General features: G+C 47.8%; 1 protein-coding gene across 3 annotated transcripts in view; it reads left to right on the top strand.

The window, feature by feature from the left end:
- The window catches only part of CHD7 (chromodomain helicase DNA binding protein 7), a 187061-nt gene that overhangs the window by 159797 nt on the left and 2566 nt on the right, over window positions 1–24698 (top strand). For 2 of the 3 annotated variants that reach the window (XM_061123365.1, XM_061123368.1), the window contains exons 20-37: window positions 1257–1367; window positions 1453–1658; window positions 4359–4558; window positions 4714–4873; window positions 9181–9270; window positions 9742–9845; window positions 11180–11309; window positions 11734–11806; window positions 11968–12025; window positions 12932–13160; window positions 13435–13643; window positions 13857–14507; window positions 15255–15415; window positions 17628–17855; window positions 18058–18501; window positions 21859–22080; window positions 23381–23521; window positions 23724–23828. In XM_061123365.1, coding sequence (XP_060979348.1) covers window positions 1257–1367; window positions 1453–1658; window positions 4359–4558; window positions 4714–4873; window positions 9181–9270; window positions 9742–9845; window positions 11180–11309; window positions 11734–11806; window positions 11968–12025; window positions 12932–13160; window positions 13435–13643; window positions 13857–14507; window positions 15255–15415; window positions 17628–17855; window positions 18058–18501; window positions 21859–22080; window positions 23381–23521; window positions 23724–23828 — 3522 coding nt within the window. The remainder of the gene's footprint in view (window positions 1–1256; window positions 1368–1452; window positions 1659–4358; window positions 4559–4713; window positions 4874–9180; window positions 9271–9741; window positions 9846–11179; window positions 11310–11733; window positions 11807–11967; window positions 12026–12931; window positions 13161–13434; window positions 13644–13856; window positions 14508–15254; window positions 15416–17627; window positions 17856–18057; window positions 18502–21858; window positions 22081–23380; window positions 23522–23723; window positions 23829–24698) is intronic. The other variant, XM_061123367.1, reaches the window with a different exon arrangement.

Consider the following 24698-nt stretch of genomic DNA (forward strand, 5'->3'; position numbering starts at 1 on the left):
TCTTCACCTGAGTCACACCTCTCGGATGCCAGAAATTGAATGCTGGGGTTTTCATGGGTTCCTTCTCTTTCAGGCTTTACATGCCCTCACATTCTAGCCCCTTTAATTTTACCTTTTTAGGACTACCTTCTAGCCTGTCTCCTTCTCTGCATTTCTGCAGACATTCCCCATCTCCGTAAACCCTGGCCGCAGCCTGTTCTGCTCTGTTTTACACTCCCCCCACCCTGCCCCTGCGCCAGGACCTGGTGTGGTCCCTCTGACAGGTGACTTTGCATATCGTCTCATCCCTCTCAAGATTATTCCCGTTTTCAAAGAATTCCCTGCTGCCCGAGGATGGGGTTTGGACTCTGCTAACAGGACACGCGAGGCCCTGCTGGCCCCGGCCTCTGCCTGCCTCACCAGCTTGACCTTGGGCAACACCCCCCGACCACCCGAATCCCCGGCTACATGACACAATCACCTTTCTTCGCCCCTGTGCCTTTGCACATGCTCCATCCTGAACATTTCCACTTGCTTTCTTGTTCTATGGTTTTTTTTTTTAAGGTAATTCATTTTTGGCTGTGCTGGGTCTTCGTTGCTATACGTGAACTTTCTCTAGTTGCAGCGAGCAGGGGCTACTCTCCAGTTGCGGTGCTCAGGCTTCTCATTGTGGTGGCTTCTCTTGTTACAGACCACGGGTTCTAGGCACACAGGCTTCAATAGTTGTGACTCAGAGTCTCAGCAGTTGCAGCTCCTGGGCTCCGGAGCACAGGCTCGGTAGTTGTGGGGCAGAGGGCTCGTTGCCCCCTTGGTATGTGGAATCTCTGTGGACCAGGGATTGAACCAGTATCCCCTGCATTGCAAGGTGGATTCTTAACCACTGGGCCCCCAGGGAAGCCCTGTTCTGTGGGATTTTAACAGGCTGGTTTGGGCACTGTGTTCTGGAGGGCATATTCTCTCTTCCCAGCAGGAACCCCCAGCTCACCTAAGCCTGGCCAGGGCTCCCCTCTGTATATTGGCTGCACCTGTACATACCTCTGTCACCTGACCTCTATTAGACTGTGCTGTCATCTTTTATTTCCTGATCTGTCTCAACCCCTGGACAAGTGAGCTGCCTAAGGGACAGTCCTTCGTCCCAGTCCCACTGACCATAACACCTAGCGCACATACAGTGGAAGGATGCCTGTGTGTTTGCGAGAATGAGTGAGTGGAAGCTACTTTGCATTTCACCTCTGAGAAAACCATCGCAAAGTAATGAATATTTTTTCCCCCTTTAGGCCAGTTTTGTTGCATCTGGAAATAGGACAGATATTTCCTTGGATGATCCAAATTTCTGGCAAAAGTGGGCGAAGAAGGCAGAATTGGATATCGATGCCTTAAACGGGAGGGTGAGTGTGCCGTCATGTTGACTGCCTGTCTGACCTCTCCCAGGGCTTGCTTTTCAGAAGTTTCAGAGTATCTGCTGTCTTTCAGAACAACCTGGTTATTGACACTCCAAGAGTGAGGAAGCAAACCAGGCTATACAGCGCGGTGAAGGAGGACGAGCTGATGGAATTTTCAGACCTGGAGAGCGACTCAGAGGAGAAGCCCTGCACAAAGCCGCGGCGGCCCCCAGACAGGTCCCAGGGCTACGCCAGGAGCGAGTGCTTCCGAGTTGAGAAGAACCTGCTCGTCTATGGGTGAGTCAAGCTCACATGAGAAATGGAATTTCATTCAAAAGACGGTTAGAATTCCAAGTGGTGTAGGAAAAACTCTAATTTATGTTTGGGTTTCTGTGACTGCCCAGGGCACAAATGCTTTTGGAACAACCCAGGTGGTTAAAGAACTCAAAGCCGTGCAGATCTCAGAGATTTGAAGGGGTTTGTCCTTTAAAGAATCATGTCAGATTCACTTGTTGATCACTAATAACTCAGAATGAAGTCTCAGAATTACAAAGTCTTTTTCTAGTGTTCCTTCACCTAAAATTACCACTCTTTCATCATTTTTGGTACTCTTTCATCATTTTTCTGTTATAAAAATTTGTTAAAGGCAGTGGTCTCACTTGTAAAGCTCTTCCTACCCATCTGAAACGTGGAGGTCATTTCAACCATCTGAACAGGTCATATTTCCCCTGCTCAACTGCAGGATCCGCATTGAATCCATCTCTGAAACTCCACGGCACAGGGCTTCGAAAGACAGGGTGCTCGGCGCAAATCAGAATTCCTAAACAATATGCTCTCACACCTGGTGGGACTGGAAGCAAATACTGCTCAAATGGAAAGTGAAAGTGAAGTCGCTCAGTCGTGTCCGACTCTTTGCGACCCAGTGGACTGTAGCCTACCAGGCTCCTCCATCCATGGGATTCTCCAGGCAAGAATACTGGAGTGGGTTGCCATTTCCTTCTCCAGGGGATCTTTCTGACCTAGGGATCGAACCCCGGTCTCCGGCATTGCAGGCAGATGCTTTAGCCTCTGAGCCACCAGGGAATCCCCAAATGAAAAACCTGCCACCAAAACAGTGTTTCTATAGACCTGATGACTTCTGCTCTGTGATTTCTTTCTTCCACTAGATCATCATTAGTTTCAGAAGAAACAGACATGCTGCTAATGTGGCCGACAGGGATCTTACCTGGCCCTTGTCTGTCCTGTGGGTCCTTCCCACGGGCACTCAGGGCTGCGCTTAGGGCAGACCCTTCACCTTCTGCCGTGTGCTGTTTCCACAGGCAGCCCTGCCCCCACTCCCCCAGCCCAGACTTGATCTGCCTACCACCTCCAGCACTTGACCTCCTAGCAAGCATCACCTCAGCATCCTGCCCCACTTCCTACCCCTAAGGGTTTCCTGCACGTGCTGTCACACTCAGCTGGTCGGGTGATGGCTCTTAATGGTTGCTTCCTGCTGGAGCCCCAGTGAAGGGCTCCATGAGGCCTGGGGCTCCTTCTTTGTCGTCGGGGCAGAGTTGCAGTGCCAGCAGACACAGTGCGTGTTGGGTCAGTGGTTGCGTACACAGTAAAGGCAGGTCTACTGCAGCCCATCCCGTGTCTTTGCAGCTGGGTCCCCTCTCTGCGTCATCTCCACACACCGGCGGTTCTCTCCTGGCCGTCTTTATGTGGCGGAGACCCTCCACCTGAGCCTTTTGCTACTTCACCTCTTTCCATGGTTCAATCTTAGTAGTCAAAGTTGAGAATCTTGCTGCTGACTTTAGCAACAGAGCATGTTAGTCACTGCCGAAGCTGGAAAGTATGCTTATCTGTCTTTCTGTAAAGCCCTTCCCTCCTGCCCTAGGCATCACGTGTGCTGACCACCTGCCATGTTCGAGGCACTGTGCTAGCATATGACCATGAAGAGTATGGTCATGGCACCCCCTCCCCTACCCCGGGCAGATAGGTCTTCTCTCCTTTAAGAGGCAGCTCAGGCGCTGTTCCCTACTTCTAAGTGGGGGAATCAAAGAAGGCATTCCACAGAGGCGGCATGAACAAACATCTTGAATTAGCTGAAGTAGGAGAAAGGGCGGGGTGTTGGACAGGGAGAAGAGAGTTTCTGGCAAGAAGAGCTGTGTGTCCAAAGGCCCAAAGGCTAGAGCCAGCCTTGCAGTTTGAGGAACTAGGAGAACAAATCTGGAAGCTGGAGGACCAGGTGGGGCAGAGGCGGAGCCCCTGGTGAGCTGATTTCTGCCCTGAGCACCTGGAGCCCAGGGACGGTACGCTCACATGGCACTTGCCTGTGGGCTGCGTGTGGGGGCCTGTCCACGGCCCTTTCTCTCCCTGTTTCACAGGAGAACCCATAAGTGCTTATATTTGGGACTTGGTTTCAGAGGGAGACGTTTCGTGGCTTTCCATTAATTATTGATGTGTCCTTATAATTCCCTTTTAACACATGACACAGCGCCTTACCAAAATGAAAATCACATACAGCTTTTTTCTTCAAGCTGATGGATGATGCTTCTAATAACTTCCTGTGTGGTTGGTTGTTAATCTTCCTCACTCCGGGCCGAGGGTCCGATGCAAGCCAGCAGACCACCTCACGTCTGGGTATCGGGAGATGCTCAGCTGCCTCTGCAGCCGCACCCTCATCACGGGCTTCCCGATGTGGGGGTGGTCACACCTGCCTCTTGTCACCTTCCATCTCAGATGGTGGGTCAGCATCAGATCATGGGAACCACGCCCTCGAGGAGTGGAGCGGAGGGTTTTCAGGTCCCTGCTGGGAATGCAGGTGTCAGCTCCCACCCTGAGGCTATGTGTGTCTGTGTGTTTAGCTCCTGCACCTGGACTGCCTTCCCATCGCCTGATGTTGATGTCACTAGTTTTGACACAAGCCCTCCTAAAGCTGCCGCTTGCCTCTGAAACCAGAGCCCCAGGTCTCAGGTCAGAGGCACTGTCCACATGTGGACGTTTGCTTTGCAGCTGGGGGCGGTGGACGGACATCCTCTCCCATGGCCGCTACAAGCGCCCGCTCAGCGAGCAGGACGTGGAGACCATCTGCAGGACCATCCTTGTGTACTGCCTCAACCACTACCGGGGGGACGAGAACATCAAGAGCTTCATCTGGGATCTCATCACACCCACGGCTGATGGCCAGACGCGGGCCCTGGTCAACCATTCCGGTGGGTCTGCACCTCATGCTCGGGGTCGCCGGAGCCTCCAGGGAGCTCGGGAGGAGCCCCAGACCCTGCGTGTCCCTGACTCCTGACCCTGACATAGTCACTGGGGTCGTGGATAGTATCTATTGTTGTTATCATCATGACTACTCCGGTTTTAGGTTTGTCCGCCCCGGTGCCCAGGGGGAGGAAGGGCAAGAAGGTGAAAGCCCAGAGCTCACACCCAGTGGTGCAGGATGCCGACTGGCTGGCTGGCTGCAACCCGGACGCCTTGTTCCAGGAGGACAGTTACAAGAAGCACCTGCAGCACCATTGCAACAAGTACGTCAGGGAGAGCGCGTGCGGGGAGCGGGCAGCCCTTCTGGTTCTTAAATGTACATGTACTCAAGTATGTGTATACACTGGATAGCTATCAGTAAGACAAGTACACTCTCATGGTGCAGCTTTACTCTCTTTTTTTCTTGAAACATGGTGTCAAGTCACGTGGAAGCCTACCTTTAGAGGACTGTTTTTTTTTGGGGCGGGGGGAGGACAGTAGTAAAGATGCATAAAACACAATTTTACTACTTCAACTATTTGTAAGTATACAATTCATTGGGAATAATTATATTCAGATTGCTGTGTGCCCATCACCCCTGTCTAGACCCCAAGCCTTTTCATGGACCTTAATATAACCTCTGTTCCTATTAAATGATTGCTCATCCTTCCTGCCCTCGGCACTTGACAGTACTGTCCTACTGTCTGTCTCTAAGAATTGGCTTATTCTAGGTATCTTGTTGTAGAATATGCCTTGTTGTAGCTGGTTTATTTTACTGAACATAATGTTTTCAAGGTTCATCCATGTTGTAGCTTCTGTCAGAAGCTTGTCCCTTTTTATGGCTGTGTAATACTCCATTGTGTGTATAGACCACATTTTGTTCATCCATCCATTGATGGGCACTTGGGTTAACGGATGTCTTTGGCTGTTGTGAATGAGGGTGCTGTGGACATGTGGATAACTGAGTTTTAGCCAGTGTGTTTAGAGAATTGTGGTTAGCTTTATATAATCCTACCTTTAACTGACTGCTTCCCATGAAGGGGCTGGGGAGTTTAGATGATATTTTTTGCTTTGTGATGCCATGGACAGAGGTGCCTGGTGGACTACAGTCCATAGGTTCGTGAAGAGTTAGACACGACTAAAGTGACTTAGCACATGTGCGCATCCGCACGCACACACACACACACACGACTCCTCGGTTGTTGTGTCCATTTTTTCTTACCTGTGAGCTTTGGAATCCTTTTTCTCACCTTTATTTCCAGAACCTGATTATATATAACTGAAGGGAACTGGACCTGAATTAATTTCATTGCTTGGAGCTCTGTGAGCTGCTGACACATTGAGCCAGCACCCCCACCTGTGGATGCTTCCCCTCCTCTGAGTGTGTGTTTTCAGTATCTAGGGTTCAGCAGCACGGCCAGTGCACATCTTGCACCCTTCCTGATTGGGGCGACCTGGGGCAAGCTTCTCATCCTCTTTCAGACTCACTTTCCTTACTTGTCAAATAGAGCTTCAATAAATGTCTGTCTCTATATCGTAGCAACAAAAGTCTGAGCACGTGTTACTGGCTGCACGCCAAGTGCTTCCTATGGATTTTCTGTTTGAATTGTCTAAGATGGGTCATCTTACTCTTTTATCCCCCTTTACCAGACAAGGAAACCAAGTCTCAGATACCCAAGGTCCCTCAGCTACTTGAGGGACACCGCCCTTGCTCTCGACTCCTCCCCCTGCCCATGTCTGAAGCCTGCCTTCCCTCACGGTTGTCGAAAGCCTCAGTGAAATAATTTCCTAGAGGACACCTGCTTCTGGGTTGCCCTGACTTGTGGTTCTCATCCCTTTTTAAATGTAATGGTGCTTTCAGGGACCACCTTTGATCACGATTGTTAGATTTTGACTGACAAAGTTTTTCCTTTCTGAGTCTTCAAAACCATTACCTCAAACCATCTTGGCACCTCTGAAACCACCATTACTGTCATGGCATAGTGGTTCTCCCTAAAGTCCCGCCCCACTCATAGCTATTAGAAAACTTCTATTTCTTTGCAGTTTCTGTGAAGTTGGGGTCCATAACCTTAGGAGTTTTGCATTCAGAGAAACCGTAACTGAAGGGGCTTAGTGTGGGAGCAGGCTCTGTTCCCAGGCCTCAGAGAGACAGCGGTTTTTAATTTCCCACTCTGACATCAATCACAGACTTCCATCAGGCACCCACCCTGGTTAGTACGTGAGCTGTAACGCGTGCTCTTCACATCTTACCTGGGTCTCAAGAGAACTGGCCATGTCTCCACCTCCTCTCTGGGATGAGTAGTCAGACAGAAATACAAGACCCAAATTGTGAGATCTCCTGGAAAATATCTGGCCAGTTCTCTTCAAAAGTTTGAAGAGACAAAGACAGAGGCAAAGACAGGAACTGTCTTGGGTTGGAAGAGATGGAAGGGGTGGGACAGTTAAGTGCACATGTGGTCCTGACCTGGATGCTCATCCAGAAAACAGAAAACAGGTCCTAGATTCTGGGACCAGCCACTGGAATGAAGATTAACACTGGGGACTCGAGAGGCGTCCTGACTCACCACATGCAAACCCCTTAGAGTCCGAGGCCACCTTCCATCACCTCGTTATCCTGCCAGGACCCACCATGTATCCCTCAGGGGCACTCAGCTTGCCTGTACATGAGTTTGGATTTTTTTCTCTAGAGAAAGATGATATTCACAGTTAAAATAGTTCGTGGAAGCCTCCATCCACAAAACTAAAACTCCTCATGAGGTAGAAAACCTTGTCTTCTCCTGAAGGGAGAGAAACTGCTAGGGTCACTGCTGCTGCACTGAGGTTTGGTGCATGCAAGAAGATCCAGGTAAAGGTGGAGGGTGCGTCCTGGCTGAGGTCTCTGTGAGGAGACCTGGGCTGCGACTCTGTTTGTGCCCACACTCTCACTTCGCTTCTGCAGGTTCAGTGTGGCGCAGCCGATTTTTAATCTTATCCAGAGAGAGAAATCTTAATAAAAACCAGTTTTTCAAAAAGATCTCTTACCTTGGAGCACATTCAGGTATTTACGGCTTTGCGTTTTGCCTGTTGAGAACCCAGGCTGTCCAGGAGCAGCCCCCATGCTGGACAGGCAGGCAGGTGATACAGGGGGTGTCTGCGTGTGATCCAGGGTGGGTGATACAGGGAGTATCTGTGTGTGGCCTGGGGCAGGTGGTACATGGGGTGTCTGTATGTGACCGGGGCGGGTGGTAGAGAGGGTGTCTGTGTGATCGGGGTGGGTGATACAGGGGTGTCTGTGTGCGATTGGCGGCTGGTGATAGAGGGGGTGTCTGTGTGATCAGAGGCAGGTGGTACACAGGATGTCTGTGTGTGATCAGGGGTGGTCTGTCGTGGTGAAGCCACCCCTACTTGCCATTTTGATATGTTCAAGGACAGGGTCCACATCCCTAGAGACAGTACAAAGTGGTGGAGTCAGACGGCCTAATTCTGAGTGATCCATGCTTAAAGTGACTCTGTGACTTTGAAGTCTGTCACTTGTCTTCTGTTAGCTTAGGAGATGGAAATTGCAACTTGTCCCACTTTGCCCTAGAGTTACTGTGAGGATCAAATAAACCTAGTGGTAGTACATGTGACACACTGTGACATGCTCTCCAAGTGTGTGATGGGAATCGCACTTGGTTTTGTCTACTCATGGACAAGGCGGTGGTCTTCAGATGTCTGTCCTGAATGCACACCAGGGCCGGTCCAGGAGATGCTAGACTTGAGAGTTAGACAGGCCTTGGGGGGTTTACCAGGTGGGCTTTATCCAAAGAATTAGTTTTACGCCATTGACGAAATCCACATGAGATTTAAAGTCTGGTTCCTAGAGTTCCATGAGTTTTTAAAAACCAGTTCCTTGAAAATGACTAAGAACTTCAGCAAACGGGACATACTTTAATCTCCTTTGTGATGTTGTATTACCATTTGTTAAGCGACAACTTGGGCTTCCAGGTTATGTAAGCTAGAAGGAATAAAACATGGGTACTGCCCCTTAAGGGGTGGCCCGGCGAGGATCCACCCCCACCACCATCTTCCTTCCTCAGAAGCAAAGTTGTATAATCTGGAAAACCTGACATTCCGTATTGAGGGTTTATTGTCAGGTAGTAAAACCAGATTTTATATCTCGTTTATTCCTACAACTTCTGATGTGCTTCCAAAAATGGTATTAAGGCAGCAGCTGAGGAAATTTTATGAGATAATGAAGCAGAACAGTTACTGAAAGCCATCTGCTCAGTTGTTTACAAACTTGCTTCAATACTTCAGAGGCAGTGGTGGGCTACGTGTCTAAACTTCACAAGCTGCGCTAGGTAGGACTAAATGAAGTGCGCCCGGGCCAGGCTGAGCGCCGGCCCTCCCGTGCAGGGGGCGCGGTTGCCAGGCAGGCCGGTTGGAAGCCAGCAGAAAGCACACGCAGAGGTGATTATGTGGCACCATCTGTCACGCTTCAAGCCTACCATACAGCATGGCTAATCAGCCTTGGCAGGATGATGGATGAACAGCAGCAGCTGCCAAAAGCCACTGTTGGCAAACAGTCCCGAAGTTAAGAACTCCCCCCCTCCCCCGTCTCCCTCTCCAGGGTCCTGCTGCGTGTCCGCATGCTCTACTACCTGAGACAAGAAGTGATAGGAGACCAGGCAGAGAAGATCCTGGAGGGCGCCGACTCCAGGTGGGTACACGCCTGGGTTCCTCCTGGCCGTGACCATATGGGCAATCGGAGTCCACATCACGGGTGGCGGGGCGTGCTTCAAACCTCCTACACCTTCAGCGCATCTCCCTTTCTGCATCTCGAATGCAGTGTTTGTCCTACCAGCCTGGGGACTTGAGGAGAATCGGGAGAAGCCTGTTTGTATGTCTGTGTGGATGTACAAAAAGGTGTGAACGGAATGACTGGTGTTCTGAGGTGACCTTTAAAACACAGTCCTGTGTGATAAAGTTCACTTCTGGTCCCGGTAGAAGGCGGCCGACTTCCGCCCTTTCCTGCAACCTTTGCTCGCACCGCCCCCGCATCCCCACCCCACTCCACGATGCTCAGGTGCTTGTCATGGGAAGGGGCGCGTGGCATGCTCCTCACTTAGCATTCTTTTCCAACAGTGGGGTGGGTCTATTGTAAATATCACATCAGTGGTTGTCTTTACAGTGAAGCTGACGTGTGGATACCTGAACCTTTCCACGCGGAAGTCCCCACAGACTGGTGGGATAAGGAAGCAGACAAGTCCCTGCTCATCGGCGTGTTCAAACACGGTAGGGCGTCTGCATCGGACCCCGTCTTGACCATGTGTCTTTGTCTTTATTTAGAGCTCTCTGCACACTCTTTCCAAAGTCATAATATTAATGAGGCTAGTTCCAAAGGACTCTTGGCGTCTACAGTTTCCCTGCACGAAAAATCTAATATGAACTGTAAATATCAGATGCTGTTTTTGAATGTTTGTTGAGTATTTGAGAAGAAAATATTTCTTCCTTGGCTGTAAATAGAACCCAAACCATATTTGTTTTAATAATAGCCAAGTTGTCCTATAGCTCTTCCGAAACTTTGCTTCCAGCACGGCTCCCCTCGAGCGCTCTGCCAGCCCATGTCAAAGTGGACGGTGGGCTTAACCTCTGCTATTAATCTGTACAAGTGCCTCCTGGGCTTTGTTCCAAGCAATATTTCACAAATGTCAGTGCCGAGAACCCGCGGCTCCCCTGAGTGGGACGCAGCCTTGTTAACTTTGAAAGGCCGGGGATGCAGAACTGGCATGATATATACAGTGAACGATTCCTGATTATAATCCCGAGTCTCTGGAGGTCGCTGAGGTATTCTCGGCAGCCCAGCCTGACTAAGGGGGAGAATGATGGCTTATAAAACCTTTCATGATTACAGTTTGGCTGGCGGCTCTACAACAGTTAGGAGCTGGGGTGTTGTCGTACACACCCTAATTGAATTGTGCCGTTCTGCTTGTGTACTGCAGCCGTGTTTTGTGAGCTCAGCCTCAAAAACCATCTTCCCGCAGTGCACTGTTGGGATCTGCCATTTCCCATCTAGTCAACCTGGGCAGTCAAAAAGCAAATTGCAGTTTGAAAACCATAGAGGGAACAGTGTCATCTTACTGACACGCATCATCCTAAACCTGATCAGACAGGTTCGTTGGCCTGACGTAGACAGGGATGTCTCAGCCGGTGGTGGACTTCCTGCAGGACCGAAGCCGCTCACAGGGAGGGTGGGCTGGACCACTGCAGAGGTCATCGAAGAACATTACGCCGCCTTTTAAATGCCAAGCAAAATTAGATCTTGGGGACAACAGGGTCAGACCTCTTCCCGGGCATCTTGCAGTTACCCTGAACCTGTTTTTTCATTAGTATTTACTAAGGTCATTCTGATAACATCCGTGAAATGTAATCTGCCTTCCCCCTCCCCCAATCTGCCCTGGGAGGAGCGTTCCAAAAATGGGCTACTACGGCCTGGTTAGTTTAAATAGGGCATAAACCGTCATCTTATAGAGACGAACTTGGTGTGAGGCAGCCGTGCTGTGGTTCTGTGAGTGATGGGCCTTCGTTGTTTCTGTGTGTGTCCTCTGTGGGCTGGGGGGACGGCGCAGGGTACGAGAAGTACAACTCCATGCGAGCTGACCCCGCGCTGTGCTTCCTGGAACGAGTTGGTATGCCCGATGCCAAGGCCATCGCTGCCGAGCAGAGAGGAACAGACATGCTAGCAGATGGCGGTGACGGGTAAGAAGGACACTTTAAAATTTTAATAAACTTTATGTCAGTGTCAGAGTGTCAGATCCACTGGCAGAGTTCAGTCCTTACACAGCACCACGCACTGTGCCGCATCTGATTTGGATTTGAGCGGTGTTTACCAGTATAGTCTGTTTATGTATCATGATGACTATTTAAACACAATATAGGATCTAGATAATCTGCAACTTGTCTTTTTCAAATGATCATGACCCCCCCGCCCACCATACCCCACCGCGTGCACACACACCCTCCGCCCCTCACGGCTGCACATTTTAAATACCGACAGAGTCGCTTTGGATGTCAGGCTCAGAATTCAAAGCAGCATGAGGCGAGCTGTTCCTTTTTCTCAGGCTCCCTTTGGTCTCTTGCTAATCAGTGTGATTTAAACATTTTTTAAAAACATTTCATACAGGGGAGAATTTGATAGAGAAGATGAAGACCCGGAATATAAACCAACCAGAACACCGTTCAAGGATGAAATAGATGTAAGAACTCAAGTACATTCACTTTTATGGCCCCAGTAAAATATTATATGCCCATATAAGACTTATTATTAAACTTTATAGAATACAGCCTTTCCTTTAAAAGACAAAGCAAAATAGAACCCCAAATTAAAATAACTTGTCTTTCTTGCTTTGCTTTTGAGGAATTTGCAAATTCTCCTCCAGAAGACAAGGAAGAGCCCATGGAAATACGTGCCCCAGGTACAACTCTGAAAGCTGGGGGGAGCAGAGCTGAGGAGTGGGACTCAGGCCGGGCCCCATGGCCAGGCTGTAGCTCCTTCACCAGGGTGGTGTCTCCAAATGCCACTTCATCTACTGCTCTCTGTTGTGAAGAATTCTAACTCCTGCTGATTCTTGGTTAATCATTATGTTCAATCTCTTTGATAAAATAACTTTTTTTGGACAAAGACAATTTATGTATTTATGATTTATACCAATTAATGAAAGCTCTTAAGCATCTACAGAAACATAGCTCATGGAAGCAGGAAATTTGTTAAATATCTGAAATAACTGCCAGTTTATTGAGACTACTACCCTACTTTTTCCCTAATGTAAAATCATTAGGTAACAATTATATGATTGTTTTTTATGTTCAAGATTATTGTATTATCACCATGTAGTTTGTGGCACAAAGTATGTTTCTTTATGTGTGATTGATACAGGAACTTGACTTTTTTCCCCCCACAAGGAGTTGAGAAAGAATGCTTTATAAGTTCCATACTAATATGAAACTTCCATACTTCCTTAGTAGTAGTGTTAGTCACTCAGTTTTGTCTGACTCTTTGGGCACCATGTACTGGAGTGTAGCCCGCCAGGCTCCTCTGTCCATGGGATTCTCCAGGCAAGAATACTGGAGTGGGTTGCCATTACCTTTTCCAGGGGATCTTCCTGACCCAGAGATGGAACCTGGGTCTCCTGCATTGCAGGCGGTCTTTACCATCTGGGCTACAGGGAAGTATTAAGAGCACCACCATAATTTTTCCCAGGCTATCATTTGAATGTTAGCAAGTCATCCTCTTTCGGTGGGAAACCCTGCGTATGGCAAAGGTCATAGCTGCACATTCAGGAATGCTCTCTCATTCAGGAATGTTCTCCCCACCTCCCCAGGCAAGCTCAGCGACGGCAGCGCCGAGCTAGGCCAGCTATACTGGCCCAGCACTTCCACGCTGACCACCCGGCTGCGCAGGCTCATCACCGCCTACCAGCGCAGCTACAAGCGGCAGCAGATGCGGCAGGAGGCGCTGATGAAGACAGACCGGCGGAGGCGGCGGCCCCGCGAGGAAGTGCGGGCTCTGGAAGCCGAAAGGGAGGCCATCATATCGGAGAAGCGGCAGAAGTGAGCCTCTTAGGGTTTCCTCAGCCCCTGGTACCTTTCTGTCTCCTCCGCTCTTCCTGGCCTGCAGAGGCAAGAATCACATTCAAGAGGATGGCCATGAAACCCAGCCCTCTCACCAACCACACCCCCCCCCTCAAAAAAAAAAAAAAACCCAAAACAAAGCAAAAAAAAAAAAAAAAAAGCACTGTGGATTCAGTTTAAAGGAGAAGTAGTAGTAACCTTTAAGCCTGTTTACTCAGGTACCGGTCCACAGCTAAGATCTCCTCTCTGACAGGTGGACGAGGCGGGAGGAGGCGGACTTTTACCGCGTGGTGTCCACATTCGGGGTCATTTTTGACCCTGCGAAGCAGCAGTTCGACTGGAACCAGTTCCGAGCCTTTGCCCGGCTCGACAAGAAGTCCGACGAGAGTCTGGAGAAGTACTTCGGCTGCTTTGTGGCCATGTGCCGGCGCGTGTGTCGCATGCCCGCCAAGCCAGATGACGGTAAGTCCCCGGGGACGCGGAGGGGCTGGAAGGCTGGGCGTAGGTTCCCCAGGGATGCCGGTGGTGTGGGGATGGGAGCGTAGCGGGGACCGGAAGGGGCAGAAGGCTCCCCAGGGAGGCAGGCCGTGCGTGGACAGCCTGGGATGGGAGAGGCCGGGCGGGTGCCGGGACCTGCCTCTGCTCCCCTCGGAGACACGCGGTCCTCCCGCGCAGAGCCGCCGGACGTGTCGTCGGCCATCGAGCCCATCACGGAGGAGCGCGCCTCCCGCACGCTGTACCGCATCGAGCTGCTGCGCAGGATCCGCGAGCAGGTGCTGCACCACCCGCAGCTGGCTGAGCGGCTCAAGCTCTGCCAGCCCAGCCTGGACCTGCCCGAGTGGTGGGAGTGCGGCCGGCACGACCGGGACCTGCTGGTGGGCGCCGCCAAGCACGGCGTCAGCCGCACCGACTACCACATCCTCAACGACCCCGAGCTCTCCTTCCTGGACGCGCACAAGAACTTCGCCCAGGCCCGGGGCGCGGCCGGTGCCCCTGCCCTGAACGCTCTGGCTCTGGGCTTTGGCCAGACCCCCGCCGCCACCCCAGCTGCCCCGGGTCAGGAGGACAAGGCGGGGGCAGCCGAGGCCAAGGCCAGGGAGGCCTCCGAGAAGCCTGAGGGGAAGGAGGACGAGGAGGCCGAGGGCGGCGGGAAGGACCAGAGGCAGGACCGCGAGGCGGAGGCGGGGGCTGGGAAGAGCGAGCCCAGAGGTGTGGAGGTCGGCGTGGACTCTGGGCCCAAGTCCATTTCTGAGAAGGGTTCTGAGGAGGACGAAGAGGAAAAGCTGGAAGATGATGACAAGTCAGAAGAGTCTTCCCAGCCTGAAGGTAAGAACTGACTGACCCTCAGGCCTCTCTTGGCCCCACCCCAGCAGCTGTCTTCGTGTCATGTGATCTGTGTCCTCTTTGGGTGTTTAAAGGGTAATGAGTGTACGTTTTCATTAGGATGATATCGAGTAATGCTCAGATGTGTGTTTTGCCCTGCTACGACCTGTGAACGCACTACTTCCAGCAGCTTCTCAGAAGGAAGGTTTTACAGGCAATGACAATTTTAAGGCAGATGATGCTTAATTTAGTTTCCGTTCAGCAATAAAGAGTGGGAGTAGAATCTAGGAAGAACCAGTTGTCTTTCTAAGTCCCAGGTAGGTTGCTGTACCTGCCAGGAAACAAAAATAAAACACGTGCTATACTTTTCTGCCTGAGCTTCAGCTCAGAATCATGGCCAACACGTTAGTCCTCTTTCTGATGGAGGAGCAGAGGGCCCTGCAGGTCAGAGGCTTGGCTGTCACCACCCTCCCCTGAGACCTGTCCGCAGCACGATGCCTGCTGACTAGTGACATAGCCCCCCAAGCTTCTGCTCCCTTATCTGTTAAACGGGAGTAATGCCAGTTATGTGCAGGGGCACTTGCAAGCTTTAAGTGACAGGATTTGCAAAATGCCTGGTACCATTCTAGCCATAGTAGGTACCAGATACAGAGGAGCTCATCAGCATTCAGATATTAAATCCTTTCCCCTCTGCACTTCCTTTTCAGAAAGATTCTGGTTGTGGGTGATGCACATTAACTCATTTCTCAGCAGGGGCTGTCTCTAGAGGGAAGAATTTTGATGAAGAGAGCAATGCTTCCATGAGCACTGCTAGGGATGAGACCCGGGATGGATTCTACATGGAGGATGGTGACCCATCTGTAGCTCAGCTCCTTCATGAAAGGACGTTTGCCTTCTCATTTTGGCCTAAGGTTGGTGGGATTTTGTTGTTGTTTGGTGACCAGAATAGTAAATGGGGTAACGGAAATCATTCTAGCTTCATTTTTCAAATAATTTTCAGGTAAACTTTGACATAGTGTATGAAGGTTATATACTAGATTTTTTTTTTTCTTATAAAAGAATGATCTGGAAAAGCGTGAAGAAAAAAATTGTGTAGAATACTTTGATATAGGATAGGAAAGGTGACAAGAAGCAAAGAAAGTAAGAAAAAAAAGAACTGTTTATAGAACTCTTTGGTTCCTTGATGTCTTTTAGGTTATTTGTCTAGTACAGTCTATGGATTATTGCTTCAAAAGACTCACCCATTGACAAAATGTGTGGATTTTTTGAAAAAAAAAAAAAAAAAAAAAAAGATTTTTTTTTTTTTTTTTTTTTTTTTATTGTAGTAAAAAACACACCATGAAATTTACAGTCTTCACCATTCTTTAAGTGTGCAGTTGGGTAGTGTTAAATATATTCATATAGTCACATCATATATATATATATATTTCTGTTTTTTTCTTCCCCCATGCTGTAAAAGGGATCTCCAAGACTTTTGTATCTTGCAGGCCTGAGACTCTATACCCATTATCCAACTCCACTCCCTCTCTGCCCCTGGATAACCACTATACTACTCTCTCTGTCTATGAACTTGACATATCTCACATAGGTAGAATCATGTAGTACTTGTTCTTTTGTGACTGGCTTATTTCGTTTAGTATAATGTCCTCAAGGTCCATCTTTGTGAAAGCATGTAACAGAATTTCTTTCCTCTTTAAGGCTGAATAATAGCCCATTGTGTATCTGTACCATATTTTCCTTATCCATCTGTCCATCGTTGGGACATTTGGCTTCCTTCCTTCTCTTGGCTTTTCATGGTGCTGCTGTAAATGGGAATGTACTGATATCTCATTGAAACCCTGCTTGAATTTTTTTTTTTTTTTTTTTGGTACATACATACAAGTGGTATTGCTGGATCATATGGTAGTTCTGTTTTTAATTTTTGAGGAACCTCTGTACTGTTTTTCACAGCAGTTGTACCATTTTGCAATCCCAACAACAATGCACAAGGGAATATGTGTGGACTTTTAAAACTGTGGTTTGTTTTGTTTTTAATATTCTAAAGCAGAACTTTCAGATCTAAGACAGCTTGCTATATATTTGGAACCCTGTAATCTTCTGAGCTGGGGAGAGTGTGGGCTGCTGACCCATTTGCTCAAATACATTATGAGATAATCATAAATGTAGTTATCTGTAACCAAAAGCAAAGTGGAAATTACTCTTTTGGCTAACTAGTATAATTTTGTAATAAATCTCTGTGTAATTTGGGTCTGTTTTTCAGGGTGGGGAAATAATCTTCCTAATCACCATAACAGGGCTGTCTGGTTTAAAACAGACAACACAAAAAAAGGTTTCTATGGACTCATCCCCAGGCTGGTCTCACTTAGTATCTGTTGGAAAGAAACTGTGAAATTTTTAACTGAAGACTGTACTATCAGACATGTTGGCCCCTGCCCCCCAGCCCTGCTCCCCTTATCTCCCTCATTTTGCTCATCTCCTTTACTGAGTTTAGAAGGGAGCTTCCCAGATCAGCCAGAAGGCCCCTAGTAGCAGGCCCTTTTAATCTGTGGAAACTGGGTCTAAGAGCTGTAATTAGAAATTTTTAACGTCCACGCTTCAATGAAACTTGAAGTGATAATAGGTAGAGGATGCAAATCGACACTCATTAGGTGTTCTTAGGTTGGTGCCCATTCGTAATGCTGAACTTTATTAATAGTGACGCTAATGATGTCCCACTTCCTGGGACAGGCTGCGGTCCAGCCCGAGGACTGCAGCATCAGCACGTGGTGAAGTCTGAGTGCAGGCTTCCATCCGTGGTCACCTGCCGACACACCAACAGTCTGTAGCCCGAACAGCAGTGACTTGTAAAACACGTGTTTTAGAGGCAGTAGTTATGTAATGCCCTCTCATTTATGTGCCTCAGTGTTCATAGCTGAGAAATACTGAGCGGTCTGTGTTGTGGCCGCCTTTGGCCCTCGCAGCAGCCTAAAGCAGTCCTGGTGGGTTTGGTTTCTTCTCTCACTCGTTTGCTTTCTGCTCCCTTTTAAGCCTTTTCCACTCTTCGGTCGGTGGATGTGTCCATCTCGTCATTTTCACCAGGTCTTTGTTACGGTTTTGTGTGACTTTTCTTCTTCTCTTGTCTAGGACCGAGTAATGATAAACCGATTAGACAACATCTGTGAAGCAGTGTTGAAAGGCAAATGGCCGGTAAATAGGCGCCAGATGTTTGATTTCCAAGGCCTCATCCCCGGCTACACGCCCCCCACCGCCGACAGTCCCCTGCAGAAGAGGAGCCTGGCTGAGCTCTCCACCGTGGGCCAGGCCAGCGTCAGTGGGAGCGAGGAACTCACCGCCTCCCCTCAGCTGTCCAAGGTCAGTAAGAGCACCCTGCCCCGGCAGCCTAGAGATAAGCTCTCCTGACTCAGTTCCGAAGCTCGTGTTGGCCGGTCCCGTTTGAAATAAGAAGGCTGCTCTGGCCTCAGATGTTCAATTCTTTAAACTTCTCGTCCCTGGTTTCCGCTGTTGGCAGGTGCAGGCTGCGCTCACTGTTTCTGTGGGGATTTTTTTTCAACAGGAAGATGCCCTCAACCTCTCCATGCCTCGCCAGCGGAGGAGGAGGAGGAGGAAGATCGAGATCGAGGCCGAGAGAGCTGCCAAGCGGCGGAACCTCATGGAAATGGTGGCGCAGCTGCGGGGGTCTCAGGTGGTCTCAGAGAACGGACAAGAGAAAGTGGTCGATTTATCAAAGGCCTCGAGAGAGGCAGCAAGCTCTACCTCAAACTTTTCATCTCTCACTTCAAAGTTGATCTTGCCCAACGTCTCCACGCCGGTGTCTGATGCCTTTAAGACTCAGATGGAACTGCTCCAGGCCGGCCTGTCCCGCACGCCCACCAGACATCTGCTCAATGGCTCCCTTGTCGACGGAGAGCCCCCCATGAAGCGGAGGCGGGGAAGGAGGAAAAACGTGGAGGGCCTCGACCTGCTGTTTATGAGCCACAAACGGACATCACTGAGTGCAGTAAGTCCAGGGGCTAAACAGCTCCGCCACCCCCCGCCACCCACGTGCCCACACTGGCAGCCGGGTTCTGGCTCTGCTGCCCAGGCCAGGGCACATGCCCCTCGGTGATGTGGTGTGAAAGCTGCTCCTCCCACCAAAAGAGCCACAGTGGACAGAGCCATGGTTCTGAGCCGGAATATTGTGCTAAGCATTGGCACAGATCACTCAGCCTGAACCATGTGTAGCTTGAGGATTTATTCTTCCCAAGGTCCTAATGTATTGATTACTCTCGGCAGACTAGCCCCAAACAAACACGTGTTCTTCTGAGCCTATAACCTGTGAGCCTCGAGATGGAAACACTTCTGCTCTTAGAAGTATCAATATGTTTGGGCTCCAGCATTAATGAGATTTGTTCAGCTTCAGACTGAGGATTTGTGTTCATATGCAAAGCTAGTGATTGCAAATTCTCCCACCTCTGTAAATGGGTATTTTAAAAATATCAACTGAATTGAGGTCTGTGCTAGTTTAGGTTTGCAGGAAATATATGTGTCAGTGGATTTTGACATTTACTTCTTCAAAGGAAATGAGAGCAATGTAATCAAAATGCTGTGTGCCCTGATCTGTCTCAGTCGCTCACCTAAAACTGCCACCCCATTAAGAATGAGAGAGTTTCTCCCAGGAACCAGATTAGATGAAGGAAGTCCCCTCTAAAGCACTGAGACTGGTACAAGGCACCAAAATAGCAACCTGCTCCAGTATTCTTGTCTGGGAAGTCCCGTGGACAGAGGAGCTTACCGGGATGCAGTCCATAGGGTCAATAAGAGTCAGACGCAACTTAGAGATTAAACGATAATAGATTCGAAGCCCAATCAGCACAGAGGTGCCTGGTAAGCTGGCATGTGGGTCGTGGGCCCATCCCCTGGGCGGCAGACCCAGTTTAAGAAATGCCAAGGGAAGAAGTTTCTTTAAATATGTTTTTCCTTATTTCATCCCTATTATTATTTCCCCATTTTTGAGTTCTTGAATTTAAGAGAAGCTTAATAACCTAAAGGAGTAGGGAGACATGGTGGAATCAGGGTCTAGAAGTGACAAACAAGCTTCCATTGAAACTTGTCCCCTAGTTGTGTCTGATTCTGGAACAGGAAATAGCAACCCACTCCAGTATTCTTGCCTGGGAAATCCTATTATCAGAGGAGCTTGGTGGGCTGCAGTCCGTAGGGTCGCAAAGAGTAGACACAACTGAAGTGAACTAGCCATGGGTTTCAGAAGCATCCAGGTGGTTGGTTAAAAGGTAATTTATTTTCAAAACTTATTACAAATATACCAGTCATAGTAATGGTCATTTTTGTGGATCATGTGATTTACTTTTAGAATCTTGTAAAAATACACATTATAGTGTATCAATTTTGACTAGTTGTTCCCCAACTTAAAGAAATGCCATTGCTAGGTGTGTGGTCCCCTGCTGGGAACCACCCTAATGCTTTGATAGGTTTTATTCACTGAAAATCCTTTCTCCGGGAACATCAGCAAATCATCTTTCCATTTGAATCTCATTTTGTGGACCCAGCATCAGGAATTAGCAATTACAATTTCCTATTGTAATTATAAACCCCATATTAGACTTATGAATGACTTTATTCATTCACATATTTTAAGCTATCTCAAAGAGTTTATTAGTTTTTCCCCCCCTAAAGTCCTATTAGCAACCTAGCTCAAAACTCTTAACAGATAATAGAGAATGTATGTTTATTTTAATTTTTGTTTTTTTTTTACTTTTAAATGTTGGAATTTTGCAATTCCTCCTTTGGTGTTATAGAGGGTTTTGTGCAAGCATATAAAACAGAAGGAGAATGGATCTGTAAATGAACTGAGTAGTGAAGAGCTGTAGAGGTCAGCAAGGTTACTGGTGTGGAATGAGATAGATCCTAAAATCTCATATTGGCATCATCCTGGAGATCACGGTGCAGCTGTGAAAAGTAAGGATGCAGCCATTCTGCATTCAGCAGCATTGTGGGAGTCAGCCATGCCCTGTGCCAGGTACTAGGATGCAGAGAATAAAAGCCTGACAGGTGCTTACACTGGAGAACTCAGTGTTTAAGTGTTAAGATAAATAACAACCTGTCATTGTTGTGAGGCACCCCTGGAGTGAGAACCCAAAGGAAGAATGGGGATGGAAGAAGGAGAATGGGCAGAAAGAGGTGGGAAAGTTTCCCTAAAGGTGGTCATACCTCGGTTAAATTTTGCAGGTTGTGTGGGAGTAAGCCATTTGAAAAGAGGGGGCTGGAAGAGCATGTGCAAAGGGACTGTGGCCAGGGAGAGCCCAATGTGTCCGATGAACTGAGAGTTACTGGCCAGGGAGTTTGATGAGGAGGCAGCTTCAGCAGGGAGGAGCTTGGGCACGAGGTGGGATGTAAACCACAGAGGGCTTTGGTGGCCGAGCTCAAGAACTTGAGTTTTATCCTGAAGATGATGGGAATTCAATTATAAAATTAGCTTAACTAGGGGGAGTGATGTAACATAATCTTTGAACTAGGAAGGGTGCATTTCAGCAGATTGCCCCTTGTCTGCAGAGTGGAGACTAGATTAAAGAGGACGGAAGTAGAATCAGAGGGGCCATTTAGGAGTACTGCAGTGATATAGGGGGCCAGTGACGGAGACCTGAACCAAAGTGGGAGCAGCATGGCTGGACACATGGGCCTCGTGAACAATTTCTGCAGGTTGAAATGCAGAGTTTGAGGACCAGTGGCTGGGCAATGGTCAGGTCTCGGCTTCAACTAGTTCATCTTTCCAGTGTTGCCACACATGCCTGATATGAAATATTGTACTACCAACAAAATTGTACTGAGCGCAGAATGCCAAAAAGCTACACATGAACTGGCTTTTGGAACATTCCGTGAATTATAATTTCTATAATTTCTTTTTTTTTTTTTTTCCGCTGTACTATGCCACATGTGGAATCTTCGTTTCCCAACCAGGGATTTGAGCCCATGCCCCCTGCATTGGAAGTCTTAACCACTGGACCTGCAGGGACGTCCCCTAATTTTCCTTTCTTTAATGACACTCTTCCAGGGATCCCCAAGAAAGACTGAGAGGCTACCCGCCCCCTCAGGCATACCAGACTCAGACTTCACTGCCTGTGTCATGTTCCTAGTGGGTCTCAAACATGGAGCAGAGATGGACTGTGCATTTTCTACCTTATAAACTAACTGTACAGTGTGAAGAATAAGCTACATCTTCTGATTTAATCACTGTTCCCAAACTGCCACTGTTTCAAGTAGCCTTTTCCCCTTTTGAGACCCATCCTGCTTAGCTACTGTTTTCTTGGGCTAGGACCACTCTCTCCACTCAAGAACTGAGACCACTGTCTTCTCTCTGCAGGAGGATGCTGAAGTGACCAAAGCTTTTGAAGAGGATATAGAGACCCCACCTACAAGAAACATTCCTTCTCCTGGACACCTGGACCCAGACACACGGATCCCTGTTATAAATCTTGAAGATGGGACGAGGCTGGTGGGGGAGGAGGCGCCTAAAAATAAGGATTTAGTTGAATGGCTGAAGCTGCATCCCACTTACACTGTTGATATGCCAAGTTATGTACCAGTGAGTATCACTGAGCAGAGACTTGTTGGGGAGGACTCTTGCCCAGTCAGTCCTTTTCCTTCTCCCATGCAACATGGAAATCCCTGGTCCCTCAGCCTGTCTTGTCAGTGTGAATTTTCCAGCTTTCATCACTCTGTATTCAATATTAGGGATTTTCCTGGTGGCCCAAGTGGTAAAGAATCTGCCTGCCAACTCAGGAGACATGGGTTTGATCCTCTGAATTGTTGGGACGATCCTTTGGAGAAGGGAATGGCACCCCACTCCAGCATTCTTGCCTGGGAAATCCCATGGACAGAGGAGCCTGGCAGGTCGCACTCCATGAGGTCACAAAAGAGTCAGACACAGCCTAGTGACTAAACAAAAATATCAAAAATTCCACATTAGAGAAACTAACTTCAGGTCTGTCCAGTGTGAAGAGCAGCCTTGTAGCTATTTGAAGACACCTAGTATGTGTTTCCTTGCTTTTTCCTTCTCCCACCAAATAGATGTGATTTTTTTCCATTACCCTTCACATGGTGTGGTTTCCAGGTGGTCCCATTAATAGAAAAATACACCCCCTTCCCCCAACCAACACACTTTAATTGGTCTCTGGACTGGATCTGCCCAGCGCAGAATATTAGGAAGCTGTTCCCGAAGAGATCTGAGCGGCTAATGCAGCCTGAGGCTTTATTGGCTTCTTTCTTAAACAACTAACACTCATGCCATTTATTAAACATCAGACAGGAACCCTAGATGATTTGTCACTTAAACAGCTTGCTAGCTTTAAACAGTGCATGTTTTATGTCTCATACTTACGTGATTGAATTTTTTTCAAACTTAAGTGTGGGATTTTGCATTTTATCTTGGTGAGTTCCTGCCACTCAGAATGCACCCTCCTGCATAGACACTCTTATCCCTTGGGCTGTTTCTCCTCGTGCACAGTCTCATGGCGTAGACATGAGATCATCTCTGTATCCATTCACGTCATCGAGTAGAGATTAGCAAAGGAGCTAGAGAAAGTTTCCTTTTAAAATATTATGTATCAGTGAAACATTTGAAGACAAGACTTGAAGCAGGTTATTGAGAGATGAGAAGAAAAGCATATTTTCAGCTTTCAAGTTTGTTCTTTAAGTACAGGAGAAGGAGAATAGTTTTTCCTTTCAAAGAAAAGTGGGGTTTCTGATCCTTTAAATGATTCTTGAAATTTCCGTAGTAGTTAAAAATGGCCTGACTGTTCTGCTTGTCATCCATACAGGAAAGAATAAATATTAACTATGGTTTTACTAAATACGATTTGTTTTTGTTTTTGTTTTTTTTGCAGAAGAACGCAGATGTGCTGTTTTCCTCATTTCAGAAACCGAAACAGAAACGACACAGATGTCGAAACCCTAATAAATTGGATATAAACACTTTGACAGGAGAAGAAAGGGTGCCTGTCGTGAACAAACGAAATGGGAAGAAGGTAAACACTGGGAAAGAGAATTGATCTCTCTGGGATGTCTTTTCCCAGAAAGAAATGTTTTATTCCAACCTCTTTTATAGGTTCATATTTCTTCCAGAATACATGTGATGTGTGCATGTATCTGTGTAGATACACAAATGGGGATGGGGGAGAGGGAAGAATTTGTCACTTTCTAAGTCTTTTTCCAAATGCCTCTCCCCAGATGGGTGGAGCTATGGCGCCTCCGATGAAGGATCTGCCCCGGTGGCTGGAAGAAAACCCCGAGTTTGCAGTGGCCCCAGACTGGACGGACATAGTCAAACAGTCTGTAAGTACAGACTCTGCCTCTCTGTCCAGGAAGGTATCTGTACAAAATTGTTTTCCTGAATTTTTCTTTATTTTTTGCTAGTCATTAATTATTCAGTGATAACTTATTCTTGGCTTAAAAGAATTGACACAGTACGTCATTTCCATAGATCATTAATACATCATCATTCCTTGTATCCATATGTCATTAATCCAAAGTGGATTAATATGACAGCTATGATTTAAAGGACTGTATAGAAATACACACTCATGGTATTAGAGGCAGACTTACTCCAGGGAGAAAGGCCCCAGGTAAACCTGGTTAACAGCATTGGTGGAATGGAATTTGTGGTGGTTGAGATCCTTAAGATTAACTGTGATTTCTGGTTTTAAGATAAACAAATGAAAAATACAGCAATTCTGCCTAGACATTTATTTCACTATTTCTTTTTGCAATTAATTTGTTAATAAAGTCTTGATTCTTTTTGTTTGTCCAAAGTATATCGTAAAAGTGCTTATTTTTCTTTTGGTGAACAGTTCTATTCATCTTCACATGTAGATAGTTTCTTGAACAACCACCGTAATCAGAAGAATATAGACAGTTGCATCACTGCCCCAAATTGCCTTGTATTGTTCTCTGTCTCCACTCCCAGCCCAGGGCATCCACTCCTTGATCTGTTCTCCATTCCTAGAGTTTTGTCTTTTTGAGAATGTCACGTATACAGAAGTGTAAATTACATAACCTTTTTGAGAAGGCTTCCTTCACTCATCATACTGAAATTCATCCAAGTGGTTACATGTGTCGGAAGTTTCACTGCTGATACACTCCTGTGCTTGGATATAACCCTGGGTGTGGTTCGCTGTCACCCGTGGAAGGACTCTGGGCTGTTTT

Source organism: Dama dama, chromosome 21 (assembly GCF_033118175.1).
Source record: "Dama dama isolate Ldn47 chromosome 21, ASM3311817v1, whole genome shotgun sequence".
Taxonomy (NCBI): Eukaryota; Metazoa; Chordata; class Mammalia; order Artiodactyla; family Cervidae; genus Dama; species Dama dama.